This window comes from Ambystoma mexicanum, chromosome 2p (assembly GCF_040938575.1).
Source record: "Ambystoma mexicanum isolate Mex_15411 chromosome 2p, UKY_AmexF1_1, whole genome shotgun sequence".
Lineage (NCBI taxonomy): Eukaryota > Metazoa > Chordata > Amphibia > Caudata > Ambystomatidae > Ambystoma > Ambystoma mexicanum.
The window spans coordinates 1,162,416,643-1,162,436,318 of NC_090923.1; the positions used below are offsets into that span (position 1 = coordinate 1,162,416,643).

A 19,676-nucleotide genomic window follows, 5' to 3' on the forward strand; every position below is an offset into this window, starting at 1 on the left:
AGCATTTCTGTTGATTGTAAGTACTGCATGTCTTCTGATGCTTGTTAATCTGCTTAGAATCAAATGCTGTGCATAGCCTAGCGAGCTGTACCCGGAGTTGGAGGTGGGTTGTGAGAAGGAACAGTAGAGAAAAGATGTCTTAATACTACTTGTCCCACCTGGGAATCAGATCTAGAGTGGGCATCTAGACAGTAGTGTTTTGTAAAGGTGTGTAAAGAACTCCAGGTTGCCGCTTTGCAAATGGACTCAAGAGGGACATTTGCAATGAATGCTATGGAAGCCCCAGTGCCTCGAGTAGAATGTGCTTTTGGCTTGAAGGGTAGTTCTCTCTTTGCAAGAGAGGAACAGAGAGTGATGCATTGGACAATCCATCTAGATATAGTGGATTTTGAAACTGCATCTTCTCTTCCTGCCGCCACCGAGACAAAGAAGAACTGATTAGTCTTTCTCAGTGGTCTAGTTCTTTCCATATAAAACATGACCGCTCTGCGCACATCAAGTGTATGCAGGCTTTTTTCTCCCAAGTTTGATGGGTTTTGAAAGAACGTTGGTAGTTCTATAGACTGGTTGACATGGAATTTAGAAATGAATTTAGGTGCAAACCTAGGATGCGTTTGTAGAACCACCTTAAACTTGTGAACTGTTACAAAGGGGTCTAGTATAGAGAGCGCTTGTAGTTCACTTACTCTCCTAATGGAGGTGATAGCTATTAAGAAAGCAGTTTTAAGAGTGAGGTTCTTGGGTGTTGCTTTGTGCATGGGTTCGAAGGGGGAGCCCATGAGCCTGGTTAGTACCACATTCAGGTCCCATCCGGTAGCTGGGTTAGATACAGGAGGGTGGATCCTTTTTACTCCCTCCATGAAAGCTTTGATAACTGGAACTTTCCACCATGACACTTTATGTTGAGACGTGGTGTATGCGGAAAGTGCAGCTATATGAACTTTAACAGAATTAAAGACTAATCCTGAGTCTAATAAGTGAGTTAGGTACAGAACAATTTGTGTGGAAGAGCAGTCAACGGGGTTGATGCTTTTTGCTCTACACCAGATGACGAACCGTTTCCACTTGCTAGAGTAGCAGTATCGAGTGTTTGGTTTCCTTGCCGCTTTAAGGATGCCATGCGTCTTTGAGGGAGTTGCAAATGTCTGAATTCTATGACCTCAGGAGCCAGGCTGCTAACTTGAGTGTCTGTGGGCATGGGTGCAGCGTGCTGGCCCTGTCCTGTGACATCATGTTGCACGGGTAGGGAAGTTTCACCGGTGGAGCCAGTGACATCTCCATTAGGTGAGCGAACCAGGGTTGCCGGGCCCACATAGGGGCCACTAGTATCATGTTAACTGGTTCCTGGTGCATCTTGTGCACTATCTTGTTGAGCAGGGGAGTCGGGGGGGGGGGGGGGGGAGCGTAAACAAATTTCCCTGACCATGTTATCCAGAGATCATTCCCCTTGGAGCGGTTCTGGGGGTACCTGGAGGCGTAATCTTGGCATTGGGTGTTCTCCAGAGTTGCAAACAGATCTATTTCTGGGAAGCCCCATTGTGCGAAAACATCGGAGACAATGTCTTCTCGTAATCGCCATTCGTACTCTGCGGGCAGAGGGAAGTCTCTGCTGAGTTTGTCTGCCAGCAGATTGAGTTCCCCTGGTACATATTGTGATAACCGGAACATGTTGTGTCTGAGAGCCCACTTCCAGATGTTCTGGGACAGCTTGGACAGTCCCGGAGAGTGAGCGCCCCCTTGCTTGTTCAGGTAGTACATGGCTGTGGTGCTGTCCGTGAGGACCAGTACTGTCTTCCCTTGAAGGTGTGCCTGGAAAGCCTTCGGTGCCTTGAAGACCGCCAGTAGTTCCAGCAAATGTATGTGTTTGGACGCTACACTCGAAGTCCAAACTCTGTGTGCAGTCTGATGGGATAGGTGAGCCCCCCCATCCTGTGAGGGATGCGTCTGTGGTTAGAGTGGCTTCCACTGCGGGGGTAGCGAATGGTTTCCCTATTACAAGGTTTTCCTTCGACCACCACTGCAGCGAGAGAACCAAGGCCTGCAAGACCACCATTAGATCGTCCCATTGTCCGCTGGCCTGACACCACTGGCTGTTGAGCCACTCTTGCATTGGACGCATGCGCAATCGCGCGTGAGGTACCAAATATATACATGACTCCATCATTCCTAGCAATCGCATTGCTTTGCGTACCGTCACCTCTCGACCGGCTACATATTGAGGGATCTGAAACAGCATATTTTGGACCCTCTCGCTGTAAGGGAAGACGAGTTTGTTTGAATTAGAGCCCCTAGCAATTGCTTGACCTGGCTGGGGTCTAGGCTGGACTTCTTCTTGTTGATGGAGAAGCCCAGTTGGAACAAAGGGTCCACAGTCTTTTGGGTATTTGAGAAGCATCATCGTAAGAATCCCCTGTTATGAGCCAATCGTTGAGGTAAGGGTATACGGGAATGGACATCCTGCGCAGGTGGGCCGCTGCCACTGCCAGTACTTTCGTGAATACCCTCAGCGCTGATGCTATGCCGAAGGGTAGCACTCTGAACTGGTAGTGTTTGCCCTCTATCATGAACCTGAGGTATTTTCTGTGCGCTGCAGCATTGAAATATAAAAGTATACATCTTTCATGTCCAGTGTTGCCATGTAATCCCCCTGAGATAGCAGGGGAATTACTTCCTGCAAAGTCACCATACACAATTTTTGAGGTTTGACAAATTTGTTTGCTGGGCGAAGATCTAGTACAGGGCTCATCGTTAAATCCTTTTTGGGTACAAGGAAATACACTGAATAAATACCCTCCGTTACCTGTGATAGAGGCACAACCTCTATTGCTCCTTTTTCTAGTAGCAGTTCGACTTCTTGAAGAAGGATGGCGAGGTGCTCTGGTGATAGGCATCTTCCCCTTGGGGGTCTGAACGTAGGGGACCGACTGAATTCTATGCAGTAACCGCGGGCTATGGTTGACAATACCCAGCGGTCTGTTGTTATTCCCTCCCATACTAGTAGAAAAGATGTTAAGGAGGCCACCAGGGGGCGCAGGCAAGATGGCTGCCTGAACTATCTGCTCCCTGCATGGCCTCGGGAAACAGCGCAGTAATAAAAGAAAAAGGATCACTATCCTCCTCAAACCTGAAAAAACAGCTACAGAAACTTTTAAGGATCCCAGCGACACCCTCCCGAACCCTGAGGGTGCACCAGAACTGGAGATATTGGACTTGGAGCGGCCGCGCTCCTCCTCCCCCCTACCAGGTCACGAACAAATCGAGGACACAGAGCACCACGCCGCCTTACAGCGGGTGATCCCCAAGCCGCAGCCAGCAATCTGACCCCGGACTCCATGGAGCTTCCGGCGGCCTCGGCGAGGGTCCAGAGAGTCCCTCGAGGACTTGGATGGTGTACGCCCTGGTCCCCGGGATCCGCGCGGCCTCGGAGGTGGGTCTATAGGAGCGAGCGGAGACTGCATCGCGGGGCGGCCGGTGATGGATCCGGGCCCCTGACATCCAGGCACCAAGCGGGTGTCGCTGTGCGCCCCCTCCCTTCCGGTGACCTATCATGCCGGCCCAGGCCGTTGCCTTAGCGCGCCTGGGCCCCCTTCTACCTCCCTCTTCCGGCCCGAGTTGCTGGCACCAGATCCTCACGGGGAGCTCCCCTGCGCCACAGGGCCGGCAAAAGACATCGTGTAGGCCTGGGCCGATGCGGGAGCGCGCCCGGGCCCCCTCCAGCAAACTGTAAGCCTCCCCCAAACCAACAGGGGAGGAGCGGACTCCCTTTACCCTCCGTGGGGCACAGCCTCTTGGTCCTTCCCCCACTTACAGGCCTGGGCCGTCGCGGGAGCGCGCCTGGGGCCACCCCATCCTACCGGGGCTCTACTGTGGGACTGGCCATCTGGGGGTCAACACACAGGGAAACCATAAAGGAGGATAGACCCTGGAGTAATCACCCCTCCACAGTGGCGGCTATTGCATTACACCCCTGGGGGAAAACTCTGCACCTACTCACCCTGCCACCCCGTCTGCAGCATAAATCTAGCCCGCTGCACAGCCCATTGGAAGCACATTGAGGTGGATTGAGGCTCCAAATCGAGTCTCCAAGTGCTACTACCCTGCTGACTACCATACACAAGCTGAACTGGTAGGGAAAAAGGGAAAGGCTCGCACCCCTGGTAGACGCTACGGGAGACTCCAATAAACCACTAGAGATTAGAAGGTGATAACACCCCATGAGTTGGAAAACAGCCCTAGCAAAATTCCAATACGCACCTGAGGAGTCAACAATGGATACCAGCGCCTCTTCCACATCGCCCCCAGATATGAACACTATGCAGAACAACATCCAAATGATCTTGGACGAAATCAGGGGCATGAGAACGGATATGGGTGCCAAGTTAGCTGACCTCACTGCCAAAGTCTCCACACTTGAGGACCGAATGGAGGGGGTGGAGAACAATCAGGCATACACGGACCTTCTGGAGACGCAGATGGAGATGAAGTTCAGGGAGGTACAGAGACGGGAGAATGAACTTCGTCTCAAGGTGGACGATATGGAAAATCGCGAACAGAGAAGTAACTTGCGGATTTTTGGCCTGACTGAGACAGAGGACGAAACCCAGGCTGGCCTGGAGAGTAAGGTGCAGGAAATTATCAGGATTGTTCTGGGGACCGACTCTGGTGAGACCGTCCCGATTGACAGGGTCCATCGAGCTGGTGGAGGTGGTAGGGGCCCACGCTCAGTCCTGGCACGGTTCCACTATTATAGGGACAAGGCGAGAATACTGGAAAGGGCGAAGACTCTAAGGGACATACAATATGACAACTCCAGGGTGGCAATCTATCAGGACCTGTCCGCTCTCACACTGCAAATGCGGAAAAAGTGTGGAGCAATCACCAGATGGCTACAGGAAAAGGGAATCAGATACCGCTGGGGCCACCCATTCTATCTGGCGTTCGAATGGCAAGGGGAGAATCACCAACTGGTGACGGAAGAAGACATCCTGAGGGCCACCGACGAGCTGGTTGGAGTCCCACCAGAAACCGCGGGGGCACAATCTGGGACAGAGACCCAACCCAGACTCCGCAGGGCCCTGGCTCAAACCAGGAAAAACATAAAGTGAAAGGCACGCGAAAAATTTCAGAAAACCAGACACCCCGCTACAGGTCATGGTGGGCCCGCGGGATCGTGAGGAGAGGGTGGGGGAATGGAGGAGAAAGTCGATGACCATTTTCACAGTGCAATTGTTTGCATGGCCCACATAGGGCCCCCCCCCCCGGGCCGGGGGTAACTATGTTATCTTTTGAGACAGCCACTGTTGGCTAGGTTTAGGTTTGGGTATTGTTACAGAAAGTTTGAAGCCCATCGCGGAGTTGATCGGAGAGGGGCGTCACCAGTCCATGGTTAGAATTCATGGTCTGACCAAGTCACTGATTCAACCGTGGGGCTACCAACCTCTCCACCTCCCTCTTCCGATATCGATAGTAGATTAATTCTGGTATATGTTTGATGAGGAGGGGAAAAGAACGTGTAGCCCCCGGGGTCTGCCAGCATTTTCGCCATACATCTACCCAATAGTATTCCCGTAACAGGTCCCTCATAGCTAGGTTATCTTTTGTGGGGGCTTTCGGCCCTACCCCTCTAGCAGACCACCAGTCCATTCGGGAGTCAGCGATGAGATTGAAATCCCCACCCAAAATCTTAGCGCCTTTTGCTCATTCATCCATGACTCTAAGGACTTTACAAATACACATTATTTGACCAACGTTGGGCGCGTACAGGGTAGCAAATGTGACACGCATACCCTGGGACAAGCCCTTGATCCCCAGAAATCTACCCCCAAAGCCCCTTTTAGTTTCAATGTTGGTAAGGTGCAATGATTTGCCCAGGATGATACCTACCCCCTCCTTCTTTGAGGATTTGTGTGAGGCCCAGAAATTGCTACCTATTTCTTTTCCCTTTATCGTTGACTCCGCCCCCCCCTGTAATGAGTTTCTTGTAGGAAAAGGACTAACAATTTGTGCTTACGAAACATGTTGCTTGTAAGGGACCGCTTGTTTTGTGAGTTTAAGCCCTTAACATTGAGCGAACCAATCCGTCCCTCAGCCATGATCGTTATTGTCCTTGCCCCTTAAAGTTTCCGTGAGTTCCCCCCGCGTCATTCGCGTGTTTGAGCCCCTGGTCCCATGGTGTGGTATCCCCGTTTCCCTTGACCCTCCCCCCTCCCTTCCCATGATCCCTGTTTCCCTTACCCGTTTCGTGAGGCGTTCGTCTCTGTCGCCCAACATACATCGGGGTTAGTAAGACGAACCACCAGGGCCACTACCCAGGCCCCGGGATGATAAATGATATGGAACACATCCTCCATTACTTTTGCTAAAGGACTTTTTTCCCCAAAACTTCAGTTGGGATTCAGGCCCCCATATGGGATCCCCAATTCGGCTCTCCCCCCCCGTCATAAGCAAACTGGGTTGCGTCCCATATATTGCAAGTCCCATCATACATTAACTTTTGGAACAAGGCTGGGAGGTGCACCCGCATTTTAGAGGCCAAACCCATAGAACCTCCAGAGAGGTCATATATAGGTGGTGCTGTAACGACACTCTAATGAGGAACCAGGTGTTTAGGGAATTTCTACGGAAAGAAATGGAAGTCTGGGAGGCAGCAAAGGCCACGTTCAGGGGTCTCCTTATTGCAGACGGCGCCAGTAAGAAAAGGGAGAGGGCGCTAATAGAATCCAAACTTCGCAAGGAACTACGGGACATGAGGGCACTAGTGGCAACGTAGACCGAGAAAAACTCCTGGGCGAAATGAGAGACAAGCGACAGGCCCTGCACACACTCCTAATTGGTGAGGTGGTTATGAAAATGAGATACACAAAACAGCGATATTATGAGAAGGGGGATAGGGTGGGAACTCTCTTGGCCCATAGGCTGAGAGGAAGTAGAGCTGCTAGGCGGATAGAGCGGGTTAAAGATGGGACAGGAAACATCCAGACATCAACTAAATATATAGCTGAATCCTTTGCAAGCTTTTACAAAGAGCTTTATGCCAAACAAAAGGACGAATCATCAGAAGATATTCGGAGATATCTTGAAGACCATCCCCTACCGAAGCTTACAGACTGCGAGAGGGAGGCTCTGTAGAGGGACATAATGGAGGAAGAGGTGGAGGGGGCTATCAAAAAACTGAAGGTAGGCAAGACACCTGGGGGAGACGGCTATACAGCCGATTTTTACAAACAATACCAATCGGTACTGATAAAACCGCTGGCCAAACTCTTTAACCAAATCAGAACCTCAGAAACCATCCCACCAACATTCCTGCAGGCCATGATCACAGTGATTCCTGAGCCAGGCAAAGATCCGGTGGAGTGCGGTTCGTACAGACCCATCTCACTTTTGAACACTGACGCAAAGATCTTTACTAGGATCCTGGCAACACGCCTAGAAAAATGCCTTCCCAGATTGATCTACCCCGACTAGGTCGGCTTTGTGTTGGACAGACAGGGGGCCGATAGCATGCGTAAAACCCTACATATATTGAGCTCAAGAGGAGGCAGAATGGAAGGTGCTCTTCTCCTGTCCCTAGACGCGGAGAAGGCGTTCGATAGGGTGAGCTGGGCCTTTATGGAGGGGGTTATGTCATCCCTGGGGATGGGACCTAAATGGCGGCCATGGATTTCGGCTCTATACTCTCACCCCTCAGCAAAAGTGGTAGTTAACGGGAGCGAGTCTGAAGCCCTCCCACTGGACTTGGGTACAAGGCAAGGGTGCCTGCTATCCCCCTCATATACGCGTTAGTGATGGAACCCTGGGCCATAGCCATCAGAGGAAACGATAAGATCCAGGGCATTAAAATGGGAGATACCAACCATAAAGTTACCCTCTTTGCCGATGATGTCCTATTATATCTTTCCAACCCGTCCCAATCAGTCCCTGAGGTGCTACATAGCCTAGAGCAATATGGGGCCCTCGCAGGCTATAGAGTAAACCTAGACAAATCAGTCGCTTTCCCAACAGGCCAACTTAAGGACCTAGAGAAGCGATATGTTGAAGACCTCCCATTTTGTAAACAAGCCGAGGGATTTTGTCACCTGGGGATCCAAATACCCACAGGTCTGGCGGACCTCTTCAAGGCAAATTACCCCCCTCTTTGGTCAGTGATCAGACGAGATCTTGAGCGCTGGACAAAATCTGGCCTCTCATGGATGGCACGCCTTAATTCCATAAAGATGGTGGTCCTCCCCAAATGTCTATACTTATTCCAAATGCTCCCAACCCAGATACCAAAGCCCTTCCTCTTAGAAATCAAGCGGACCCTTCTCCGCTACCTTTGGGTGGGAAAATCCCATAGAATTGCCTATGACACCTTGATAAGACCCAAGGACGAGGGCGGAGTTAACTACCCAGACTTAGACGCCTACTATAAAGCATCACAGCTGCGAATCCTGGTGGGTCACTTGGCGATGGGCCCGAAAAAGCAGTGGGTGGGCCTGGATAACTTGCTCTTCTCCCCGGTCACACTAGATGAGTGGTTGTGGGTTCCCAGAGCGAGTATCCCGAGGAGAGTTTTGAACCATCCAGTACTGGGAGTGCTATGGACAATATGGAGGGAAGGGGGCTACCTTCGGTGGCTCACAACGTGGCCTTCGCCCCTGAGCTGCATTTGGGGCCCCCCCCCACTCTGGGAGGGAATCAATGAGCCCCTAGCCTTCCAACAATGGTACGAGCAGGGCCTTTGTAGAGCTGGACAGCTATGGTTGGAAGGGGTGTTTATATCATTAGGGGATCTGAAAGAGGCCTTGGGCCTCCCCAACCTCTCCCCCTTTCGGTACCTGCAACTCAAAGGGGCCCTCACTGAAAGCAGATGGGGAGATACCCTTAGGCGTGACCTAAAAGATTTTGAGAAATTTCTTATCACACACAAAGGGGTAATATCACGGCTCTACAGCTTTTTATTGTTTACCACCCCACGGGAACCCCCATCCTCCCAACTACAATGGGAGAAAGATCTGGGCACACCCATCACCGAAAGGAGATGGACCAAGATATGTAGACAGGCCAATCGCTCTACGGCTGCACTTCAATACCGCCATCAGGCCCTTAAGCTGATCCACAGGTTGCACTGTCCCCCGCAGAGGATAGCCAAGTTGAGAAGGGGCTACGATCCACACTGTTGGAAATGTCACACTGAAAAAGGGGACTACATACATATGTGGTGGAAGTGCCGTGTGGTACAAACATATTGGAATGAGGTCCTGTCCTGGATTAAAGAGGTAGACGGGATGGAAAGGACCCTTTCCCCCCCGTTGGTGTTGTTCGACATTGAAGTGGAAGGGGGACCGAAGGTGAAACATGACCACATGCTGCATGTGATGCTCGTTGCGGCAAGGTGTTGTTGGGCCCAAAAATGGAAATCGCCTCAACACCCAGGGGAGAGAGAGTGGATCTCTAAAGTACGAGCAATCTATGACATGGAATTCTTAACCCATTTGATAGATGAATCTAGGTCCAATATTGAGGGCCTGTGGCTTCCCTTCTTTGATAAATATGGGAGATCGGCATAAGACTCGAGCAACACCTGGAATGGCCTATTTGGACTCGAATGTTTCTGTCTAGAATAAACCTCCCCGAGTGTGAAGGGACAGACTGGTGCGGGAGATGTTGTTTTCAGGTCATGGCCCTTGCCTCTCGAGCGACCGCAGCCCTATTCTGAGCTTACCTTATATTGGCGATATGTCTTTGTGAAGATAATGTGTTGAACCCAGCGGTTATTATTTTTTATTGAGCCATGGTGTGGGAAAGGGAGGGGGGAGGCTGTGGGAGGTGGGGGAGGGGGTGGGAGGGAAGGGGGGGACATAAAAGTTGTGATTGTTCATGTTCACTTATTCTGCTGATTGTACTATTGAATTGCCTATGTTATAATCACAAAACCTTAATAAAAAAATCGAATTTTCAAAAAAAAGAAAAGATGTTAACCGGCCCCCCAACCAGCGATGCATGGGAGGGGACCCGAACCTTCGGGTCAATTGGTGTTGGTAGCAGGGGAGCCTCTAGGAGTAGGGCTCTGACCTCTTCCCTTGCCAATACGTTGTCCTCTTTGAGCGCATTGTCCGCTGGTTCCTTGAGTGGAGGACCAGTTGCCTGATGAGGAGTACTGATGTTGTTGCTGTTGCTTATTGGGAGGCCTTGAGATCTGGTCTAGAGTCTTTAGGGTATCGAAATCCTTCTTAGCTGTCTCCAGTGCGTCATTCACCGCCTTACCAAACAGGTTTGAGTCCTCAATTGGTTTGTTGATGAGTGACGCCTGGGTCTCTGGCTTAAAACCTGAGCTCCGGAGCCAGACATGACGCTTGAGAAGTACCCCCTGCACTAAAGACCAGCCAGCCGTCTCCGCAGCATCTAGCGTGTTCTTAATGATGCTCTGGTTAACCAGAGTACCTTCTGTTACAGTGGCTAACAAACAGGTTCATAAGGGCTCAGGGACTTCTTCGAGGTGTTGGCGTAACTTTCCCCATTGGCCATCAGCGTAGCTTGCCAGTAAGGTATTGTTATTGGCAATTCTGGTGGAGAAAGCTGCCGAGGCTGTAATCCTTTTTCCCAGAGCGTAAAGCTTCTTTCCCTCCTTGTCTGGGGGTGCTTCGCTATTAGATAGCGGAACCCCTGCCCTTCTCCTTGTGGTGCTTACTACCAAGGAATCAGGTATTGAGTGACCCTTAATGTATAATGGGTCCGAGGGTGAGGGACTAAAAAGTTTCTCAATTCTCAAGTTGACCCCTCTAACCAACGCAGGTGTTGATAAAGATGGAATAAGTTGCCTCTTGACTGAGGCGAGAAGGGGAATGGCCTGACTATTAGGTGGTTTCTCCTTAATGTTTTTCTCCACAAAGTCTATTTCTGGAGTCATTTCTCCTGTATCAATTTCAAAATGTAAGTATCTCTCTTGATCTCTTGGGTGTTACCTGTTCAGGGGTGGACATAAACATCTAGTTTGTCCATACATGATTGAAATCTTTCTAAAGTTTACTGGGGTAACCCATAACGGACTGGAGGCGTAAAGGGAAGCTCTTCCGCCTGTAGCCGTCGAGATCTCTCCCATAGCGTGGAGGATATACTCCCTTCACCCTCTGAGAAACCTTCTTGTGGGCTAGGTCTTTCTTTCGACGGAGTGGGAGGTTCCCGCCTGCCTTCCGTCTGCTTCGGCGTCTCCCTGGCCTTGTGAGCGGGGCTCGGCGACTCTTTCGCCGTCCGTCTCTGAGCATCAGTGGAGACTATTTGAGCCAAGCCCTCGACGACTAAACTCTCCGTTGAGGGTTCGTCTCGCACGGTGTTAGGCGGTGCCGAGACATCTTTGCCGACGGGCACTCTCTTACGATGCGCGTCTTAAGGCGTTTTGGTGGTAGCGCCCTTATTTGTGGGTGGCCCAGTCGCTAGCCGCGGATGCGCTTGCGGGGATGGCTTGCGACCCTTACGGTTGGCGGAGGCTGCCGGTAGGGCCGGCGTCTCCATTGGCGCTAGGGCTTTCTTCGGCTTAGACTAAGGAGTGCCATGGGTTGTGTGTTTATCTTTATGTTTTTTATGTCCGTCAGCGTCGCCGGGGTGTACATCCCCATAAGTAGAGCGTGAGCCGAGCTTGTCGGGGCCGGGGACAGACGCAGAGGAGCGGGAGCGCTCCTTAGAGAGGTCAACAACTTTCGATACGGAGGTAGTTTTATCACTGTCCCCCTCGTCACATTCGGTGGCGGCGGGTGAGGAATCAGCTCTAGACATAGCGTAGGCTGCCCACTTCTTGACCCTGCGGTCCTTTAAAGTTTTTGGGCAAAGAAGTTTACAGGCTGCACAGCTGTCCTCGTTGTGGTCGAGGGGTAAGCAGCGGTTACACCGCTTATGCTTATCCTTCCACGTGAATTTGTCTTTGCAGCGCGGGCAAAATCTAAAAGGAGTCCTCTCCATAGCTGAGGATACAGTTTTAAGTGATAATGACCCCAGAGGAAAGGGGGATGAAAGAGAAAGGCATTCTAGAAAGAAACAGAAGTGTCCCCACAACCCCCACTCTCCCTACTGTATAGGCCGGCGAGGCAGGGCAACGTGTTCGGCAGCGCCAAAGGATCGGCTCCGTCGAAATCATCGCCGTCGAAGATCTTGATCAACGGTGAAACTGCTTAGCCGTCAAAGGAGGGTTAGGATTTATCGATAACTTTCAGAAAAAAAAACCAAGGGTCAAATAAATGGTATTGGCAATTTGTCTCTAACCAGCTCCGCATTAAGGAGACCAGTATTCTAGGCGGAAAATAAAACAATCTGAGGGACCTTTACGCGTGAGGGATTTTGGGTACACTGCACGTCACTATAGGCATAGTATTATAGACACGCCCATGTCGATGTCCCCTTTTCGACTACAAAAAACAAAGTACAACACTCAACAGTGACCACTGCATGTCGGACTATGCACAGCATGTGATTCTAAGCAGATTAACAAGCATCAGAAGTTAATTTACTCATTCAGTATGGCGCAAGTTATAAGATCCAGATGCTCAACGTTTTTTTAAATATTGTGGATTTTCACAAACGTGTTCAACTAGTATATGTTTCTCATGTATGTAGTATAAAACGGCACAACCACAAGGCTAATGTAACTATATTCATTTTCGCAGCATGAAGATCAAGATAAACATAACCGTATAATCTATATTTTAATCAGCGTTAACTCATTATTTTGATGTACCTGTAGTCACAATGACCTGTGATTTTCATATAACCCCATAAAGTGAACAGGACCAGGCTCAACATGCCCCAGAGCTCTCTCTCCCCTGCCTTGCGGCGCCACACACTCATACCCCACCATCCTCCCCCCTCATGCGGGGCTGATGGCTGAAGGCCCTTCTTCTCACTGATGCTCTGATGCTACAAATGTAACTATGAACTAGCCTCGCACCCCCAGACTCTGGTTAATGAAATATGGGCAATAAGCCCCTCACCCCAGTGCCCTTTGAAGTAAGATGGCATGCCCCTCATCAGCATACCACCCTGGCTCACCCAAGACCCCTGATCCCATGTGTGGCAATATATTCTCTTCACGATAACAAACAATACATAATTGTCTTCTGTGATCTAAAGGAAGGTTGATGAATGTGACAACATAATCCCATGAATAAGTTTGCCAAGTGGACCCATGTATTCTCACTTTTATCGCTCAGGTCATATGTTTAGTAATATATATCTCCCATGTGTTAAACTTAAATAATGGTCAATGTATGTGTGGCCACAAGGGCAACTGCTAAGTAGAATAAATTGTAACAGCTCGGACATCGGACAGCTGACCCGTGCACCCCGCACTGGCACCACATGGACCTCCACCAATCCTGGAGCACCGGACTTAAAGATTACATAGTGTCTAGTCTTCGACATTCAATCCCCACGACTTATGTGCCCCCTATAGTTTACATCACCAATGACTTGATTTTGTAATAAATATGAATGCTTTTCTATTGTCTGGCAGAGCGCTCTCAGAGTTGGCAGAGTTCTCTGCTTGCCCCATTTGGTTCTTGGATAAACTTTACTTTTTACCTTCACCCGCACTTGGTCCTGGTCCTGGTCTCATTCTCTCCTGGAGTGTGTCCATTACTAACTCTCATTGGGGAGTTCTCACTGCATTTTGCATTTTTGGGGTACGCTCACTTTCAATAATTATACTTTTGGCACGGTACTGAACATTTCATGACCCTGGTAAATACATTTCACACACAGCGGCGTTTTTCGAGCTACCCATTCTTCATATTCAGCATTTTCTCTACTGTATGCATGTACCTATAGTACAAACAGTCAAGAAAGGCACCCATCCTGTATTGCAATGTGCTTAATCTGGTCAATAGATAAACAGGCTTACCAATGGCATCATCTGGCGCCTCCATGGGAGTCCGGGAGAGGTGATATGTTCTCCTGTAGCTATTCCACTCCAGAGACACACCACAATGAGACAGTATCACTGTCAGTTCATCATGCCGGGCCACATCTGGTGCGGTATAAGACTGCAATACGATAGTGTCAGTGAAGATGTCTGATCCTGCACTTGTCCAGATCATAGAGGTGAGCATCGGAGCAGAGCTGTTCAAAATGGGGCTGCTGGTCACGATCTTGGGTTGTTTGGTCAAAGTGACACTGGTTGTGGATTTGTTCATGGTAGTTGGGTACACACTCCACCAGTTCACAATGGAGCTCGGCTGGCTGACTGTTTCACTGACCCAGGTCGAGGAAGGACTGGTCCCGTTTGTGATAGAACTATTCTCAATTGTGGTAGTGCTGGACTTAGTTGTGGTAGAGCTGCTCGATGTGGCAAGAGTGCTGCCCTCAGTCACTGGAAGAGTAGCCCCGGTAGCAGGCGGGCTGGCCGATGACAGGGGCACGGGTGGGTTGCCCTTAGTACCCAAGGGCATGGGTGGCGTGTCCCAGGTTGCAGATGGGATGTTCGAAGTAGCGGGAAGGCTGGCCTCAGTCTGAGGAGGGCCAGTCCAGGTCACAGGTGGGCTAGGCAGGGTCAAGGGAGGGCTTGCCCTGGACTCAAGGTGGCTAGTCAAGATCACAGTAGAGCTAGTCCAAATGGTAGCAGGGCCTCTGTTCAAGGTCAGGGAAGGACTAGCCCTATTCACAGGAGGACTTATCCCTGGTGCGGCAAAGCTAGTTACATTTGCAGGAGGATTGACCAAGGTCACAGGAGGACTGGCCGAAATGAGAGAAGGGTTTGTAGGGAAAGCTACAGTTACAGAAACGACAGTAGATGATGCTGTGTCAGGAAAGATGCTTATAGGCTCCTGATTTGCAAGAGAAGAGAGTGAAGATGTAGTTGGTGAAATGTAAGGTGTGGGCCATGTTGGTGAATTCATATATGGCAGCAGTGGTACAAGGAAGGGAAGGTTTAGTGGGCCATAGCCAGGCTGCTCAAGAGGGCCAGGTATTGCATTGTTGATGAATTGTGGAGGGGACCCATTTTGAGAAAGAGACTTGGTTGAGCCATTTGGAATGATAATTCCACCAAGTGGACGAGAAAGATTTGGCTTGTTTCCGACAATCACAGAGTTTACAGAAGTAGTCATACTACTTCCAAACAGAGGGTACAGAGGGGGTGATTTGAGTCCACGAAATGGATAGTACACAGGAAATGGTTTCCTAGTGTCAAACGAACTGTATGGAAGAGGTGGGATGTTTCGTCCGAATGGAGGGTATAGAGGAGATTGGATGACTGGGGGATATAAGGGAGGTTGTACGCTAGCAGATGGCATGTTTCTGTCAATCACTGGGTAGATAGGGGGTAGCATGTTGATGGCAAGGGGCATTGCAGGGTTGGTCAGGACATCTGGATGTGGTGGCATGCTAATGGTATGTGATTGTGTGAAGGGCAGCAATCTAGAAGAAGGGAATGGATGTGCAAATGATAGACTTAATCCAGGGACTGGGAGTAAGGAAACAGGGGGGATTACAGAAAAAGGGGGCTTATCTGAAGTGTTCAGCAAGGAAGGTGTACCGAACGTTAGGGTAGAAAGAATTGGCCATTGCGTGTTAACCTGGCTACTAGGCAGCATCAAATCTGATTTTCCGTGGGTGGCAGCAGTTATGATTCCTGAGATAGGACTGTTCAAGAGTGGTTTTGTTTTGCCTGGTGTAACAGATGCAGAGATCCTTAATGGGATACTTGGGGTCGATGACACATTTTTACTGCTACCCGGGTAAGACATAAGAGGTGGTATTTGGCTTGCAGCCTGTACACCCACAGATGACTTCAAGCTTGCCAGACTTATAGAAGGTGTATGTTTGTCCGGCTCTGCGGCTAAAATATGAAATTCACTGTGTGGAATGTATACATTCTGAGGAGTAGGCAGTGTTAAGCTTTTCATCTGTGTCTCAAAACGCAGCATTGCAGAACGCCTCTTTCTCACAAGCAAGATGAGTTTAGCACTGGGAGCTCTTATCCACAAAGGTGGTGATCGGATGGGATAATGTGTTACTGTAGGGGTTGTGACCCGGTCAGCAGGTGCATTGTGGTTGGATGGAGGCAACGGTAGGATCAAAGAACTATGCCTGGGCAGTACTTTCTGTGGAGAGTTTTCTACATGGATCTTTTGCCTCTTTATGCTGCCTTCAGAACTGAACATAGTTGAAGGTCTTCTTCTAACGTCTAGGTTGAAAACAAAGAAAATGAGCTTGCCAAAACTAGTCTTGTAAAGTGAGCCCAACCGTATGCCACTGAGTAATTTAGTCCTCTTGGTTGGAGGCAGGAGAGCAACCTTGACAGGCGTCCTGAATCTAAGGTTGCCCTCAAATGGTTTATGTTGTTGAAATCCCCACTGACTGGTTGGGAAGAAATGGATGCCTTGTTTCTTGGCCTTGGCCTTCTGAGCAGCAGTCTGGTGGTTGGATGCCAGCATGCCGGTAGGAGGAATGAACGGGTGTCCCACCGTTTTTGTCACTTGCATGATCCACTCAGTGAAAGATGATGTTCTTGTGACAAGGGCAGGCACATCACAGTTCTTCAATACGCGTGCTAGCAAACCAACAAGGACCCATTTGGTGTGAAAGATGTTGAAACAAATGAGAGGACTTCCAAGTCGGACCTACAGCAAAAAGAGTAGAAGAGAATTATTAAACATGAAGGAAACCTCTATCATTCTGTTTGTCATTCATGGTCAGGGACCTCCAAGTGTTCATGGCAATTGCTTAGGCACAGCTCCCACCTTAATTCCAGGCTTTCCCAATGCCAACTTCTCCCTAATTGTGGAGGCCAAAAGAACATTAAATCTCTCCATCTTGTATCCTTTATTGAAGAATGCTGGTAGAACTACCTCCTTACTACCACGAGCATCCATCATATCAGGGCCATCTTAACCACTTTTGGGGACCTGGGCACAGACATCTTTGTGGCCCCCCTCCACCAAACCAAAGGAATTAAGGGATCAAGAAAATTGGTCATGCCCCATGCCCCCACACGTCGCGCTCACAACCTATAGGTTGATATGCTGTCTCTCAGCATATTAAGCACATTTACTCCCTTTAAGTCCCCTTAAACTCTTCATTCTTGCTCTAATCAGAATGATAAACAAGTAGCATTTGAAGACCAACGCATTACCAAACATGACCATTTGTAAACAAAACATTATAGAAGGGTGTTATGCAAAATGGGAATGATTCTAGCTTCATTCTCTCCATCATCAAGAGAACTATATAAGTATCAGCCAGCATACCAATCGATGTGATTTAACACATTTAATCTGAGTTTGTCTTTTGTATTTTAAAGCTTTAAATACTTCCAAAACAATGGCTTGTGACATTTTCATTTATAAACGTGCATAAAAACCTTTGACTTTTACCAAAGAGAAAACCATTTCTTGTGTCAAACAAGCAGACCTTACAATATACTTGCCTGAGGCCTGCAACATCTGGTTTGCTCTCTTCTGTCTACCAGCCCTTCCACCCAAATGGCCGACATAAGAAGAAAGATCAAGTAATTGGCTAAACGATACCAGTAAATCTCACAGGAGACAGCACAGTAATGTAAGATATATAAGATGATATGACCACGATCATTGTATCGTCTGCTGGCGAATCCAGGATACAAGCAGGAATGCTTTCATCCATAGTTTTGAATTTGGATACTTATTCACCTCTTGGGCTAACAGTTTATGCCATCGTTGGAGGCGATTGCCCAGGTTTCACAACACCCCATCTGAACAAACCAATTTCTAGACCTTGACCAAACGGATGATATGTGAGTTTTTATAGCAACCCCTATCTGGTGCAGGTACGTTGCTGATAATATCAGATGTTGTTTTGAAAAACCAAGTACATATTCAGGCAGGTTTATAAACTTCAGACATAGGAAAGGCTCAGCCAGCCTGTGGTATTCTAATTTTGCATATGAACACATATTTCTGCAATTAGTGCTTCACACACGGAGCTATCTTCTGAACCATTGTGGCACTCAATGTATCAATATGCATTTCCCGTCTGCCTATTGCACATGATCAACATAATTCCCACAGGAAAGAGTTAGTTACTCTCTTACCTGGTAACGTTCTTTCGATGGGATGGTCCGACGATGTATTCCATATCTATGACAGTAATCACCACAGCTGTGCTGCTTCGGAAAATCTTTCGGCGTCTGTGTCCTGCGTCGATGACGTCGATACGCTGCCCTCGAGGACCTCCTCCGAGAGGCCGACGTCACTGGATGTTATAAGTAGGACGCACGACGCCCATAGCCTCAGTTGTAGTTTTTTCCCAGAACGTGTGGCACCAGTATTCTGCCAGTCTGACCACACAAAGCCTTGCGGAAACGTAAGCTGCAATCGCTTAAGAAATTCTGTTGCGGGGAAGGCAGGGAGGGAGTGATATGGAATGCGTCGTCGGACCATCCCATCGAAAGAACGTTACCAGGTAAGAGAGTAACTTGTTCTTCGAGGGGATTGGGTCCTCCGACGTATTCCATATCTATGACAAACTCCCAAAGCAGTACCAATGCAAGGAGATGGGAAAAAAAATGTAGAAAACAGAAATTTAGAATGCCCAATCAAATTGCGGAGTAAAGGACTGCCTTGCCAAAGGCCAGATCCTGCCCACGGATGGAATCGCGGGAGTAGTGACGTACAAAAGTATGTACCGAAGCCCAGGTGGCTGCATCATAGATGTTACGAATAGGAACACCCCTCTGTAGGGCAGTAGAGGCAGCCATACCCCTGGTAGAATGGGCCCGTAAGCCAACCGGTGGGTCCTTACCCGCCAAGCAGTAACACTCAGGGATAGCCAAAATAATCCAGCGAGACAAAGTCTGTTTCGTCACAGCTTGTCCCAAACCAATGAAGAGTTGATCGTCCACTCTGACCCGGTACATGCGTGAAATATAAAAGCTTTAACGCTCTCCTAGGATCAACCCTATGAAGCCTCTCCTCTTCCTTACCAGGATGTGGAGGAGGATAAAACGCCGGAAGAACAACCTTCTGGCCTAAATGAAATTCCGACACCACCTTTGGAAGAAAGGAAGGATGAACTCTAAGGACAACCCTGTCCTTATGAAACACAGTGAAGGGTGGCTTAACTGAAAGTGCCTGTAACTCACTCACTCTGCGAGCGGAAGTGACCGCAACCAAAAATACAGTTTTAAGAGTTAACAGTCTCAAAGGGCATGAATGCAAAGGCTCAAACGGAGCACCCATCAGAAACTTGAGAACAAGGTTCAAATCCCAACCGGGCACCTGGAAAGGTGACGGAAGGAACACATTAGTGAGCCCTTTCAGAAACTGAGAAATGAAAGGAATTTTAAAATAGGAACACTCTTCAGACGAGCGCTTAAATATGGACAGCGCCACCAGGTAACCTTTAATGGTACCCACTTGAAGGCCCCTGTGGGCCAAAGAAAGCAAAAAAGACAGAACCATGGGAATGTCACATGCAAAAGGGATCCACATTCTTAACCCTGCACCAGTCGCAGAACTTACGCCAACGGCAACGGTACAGGCACTTTGTTGCGGGCCGTCTGGCCGAGAGCAACACCTCCATCACGTCTTCAGGGAGGTCCCAATCCTTTTACCTCAACCTTTCAGAAACCAAGCGTGAATGTTGAGGTATCTGACCTCTGGATGGAGAACCTGACCCCCCTCCCGTGAGAGCAGATTGTCTCGGTAGGGAAGACGACGTGGAGGACAGAT

The 19,676-nt window shown here is 49.2% G+C and overlaps 1 protein-coding gene across 1 annotated transcript in view; it reads right to left on the bottom strand.

The window, feature by feature from the left end:
* Positions 1-19,676, bottom strand: part of LOC138567268 (uncharacterized) — a 1,463,541-nt gene that overhangs the window by 776,420 nt on the left and 667,445 nt on the right. Inside the window, exon 5 of the mRNA XM_069645299.1 lies at positions 13,871-16,589. Coding sequence (XP_069501400.1) covers positions 13,871-16,589 — 2,719 coding nt within the window. The remainder of the gene's footprint in view (positions 1-13,870; positions 16,590-19,676) is intronic.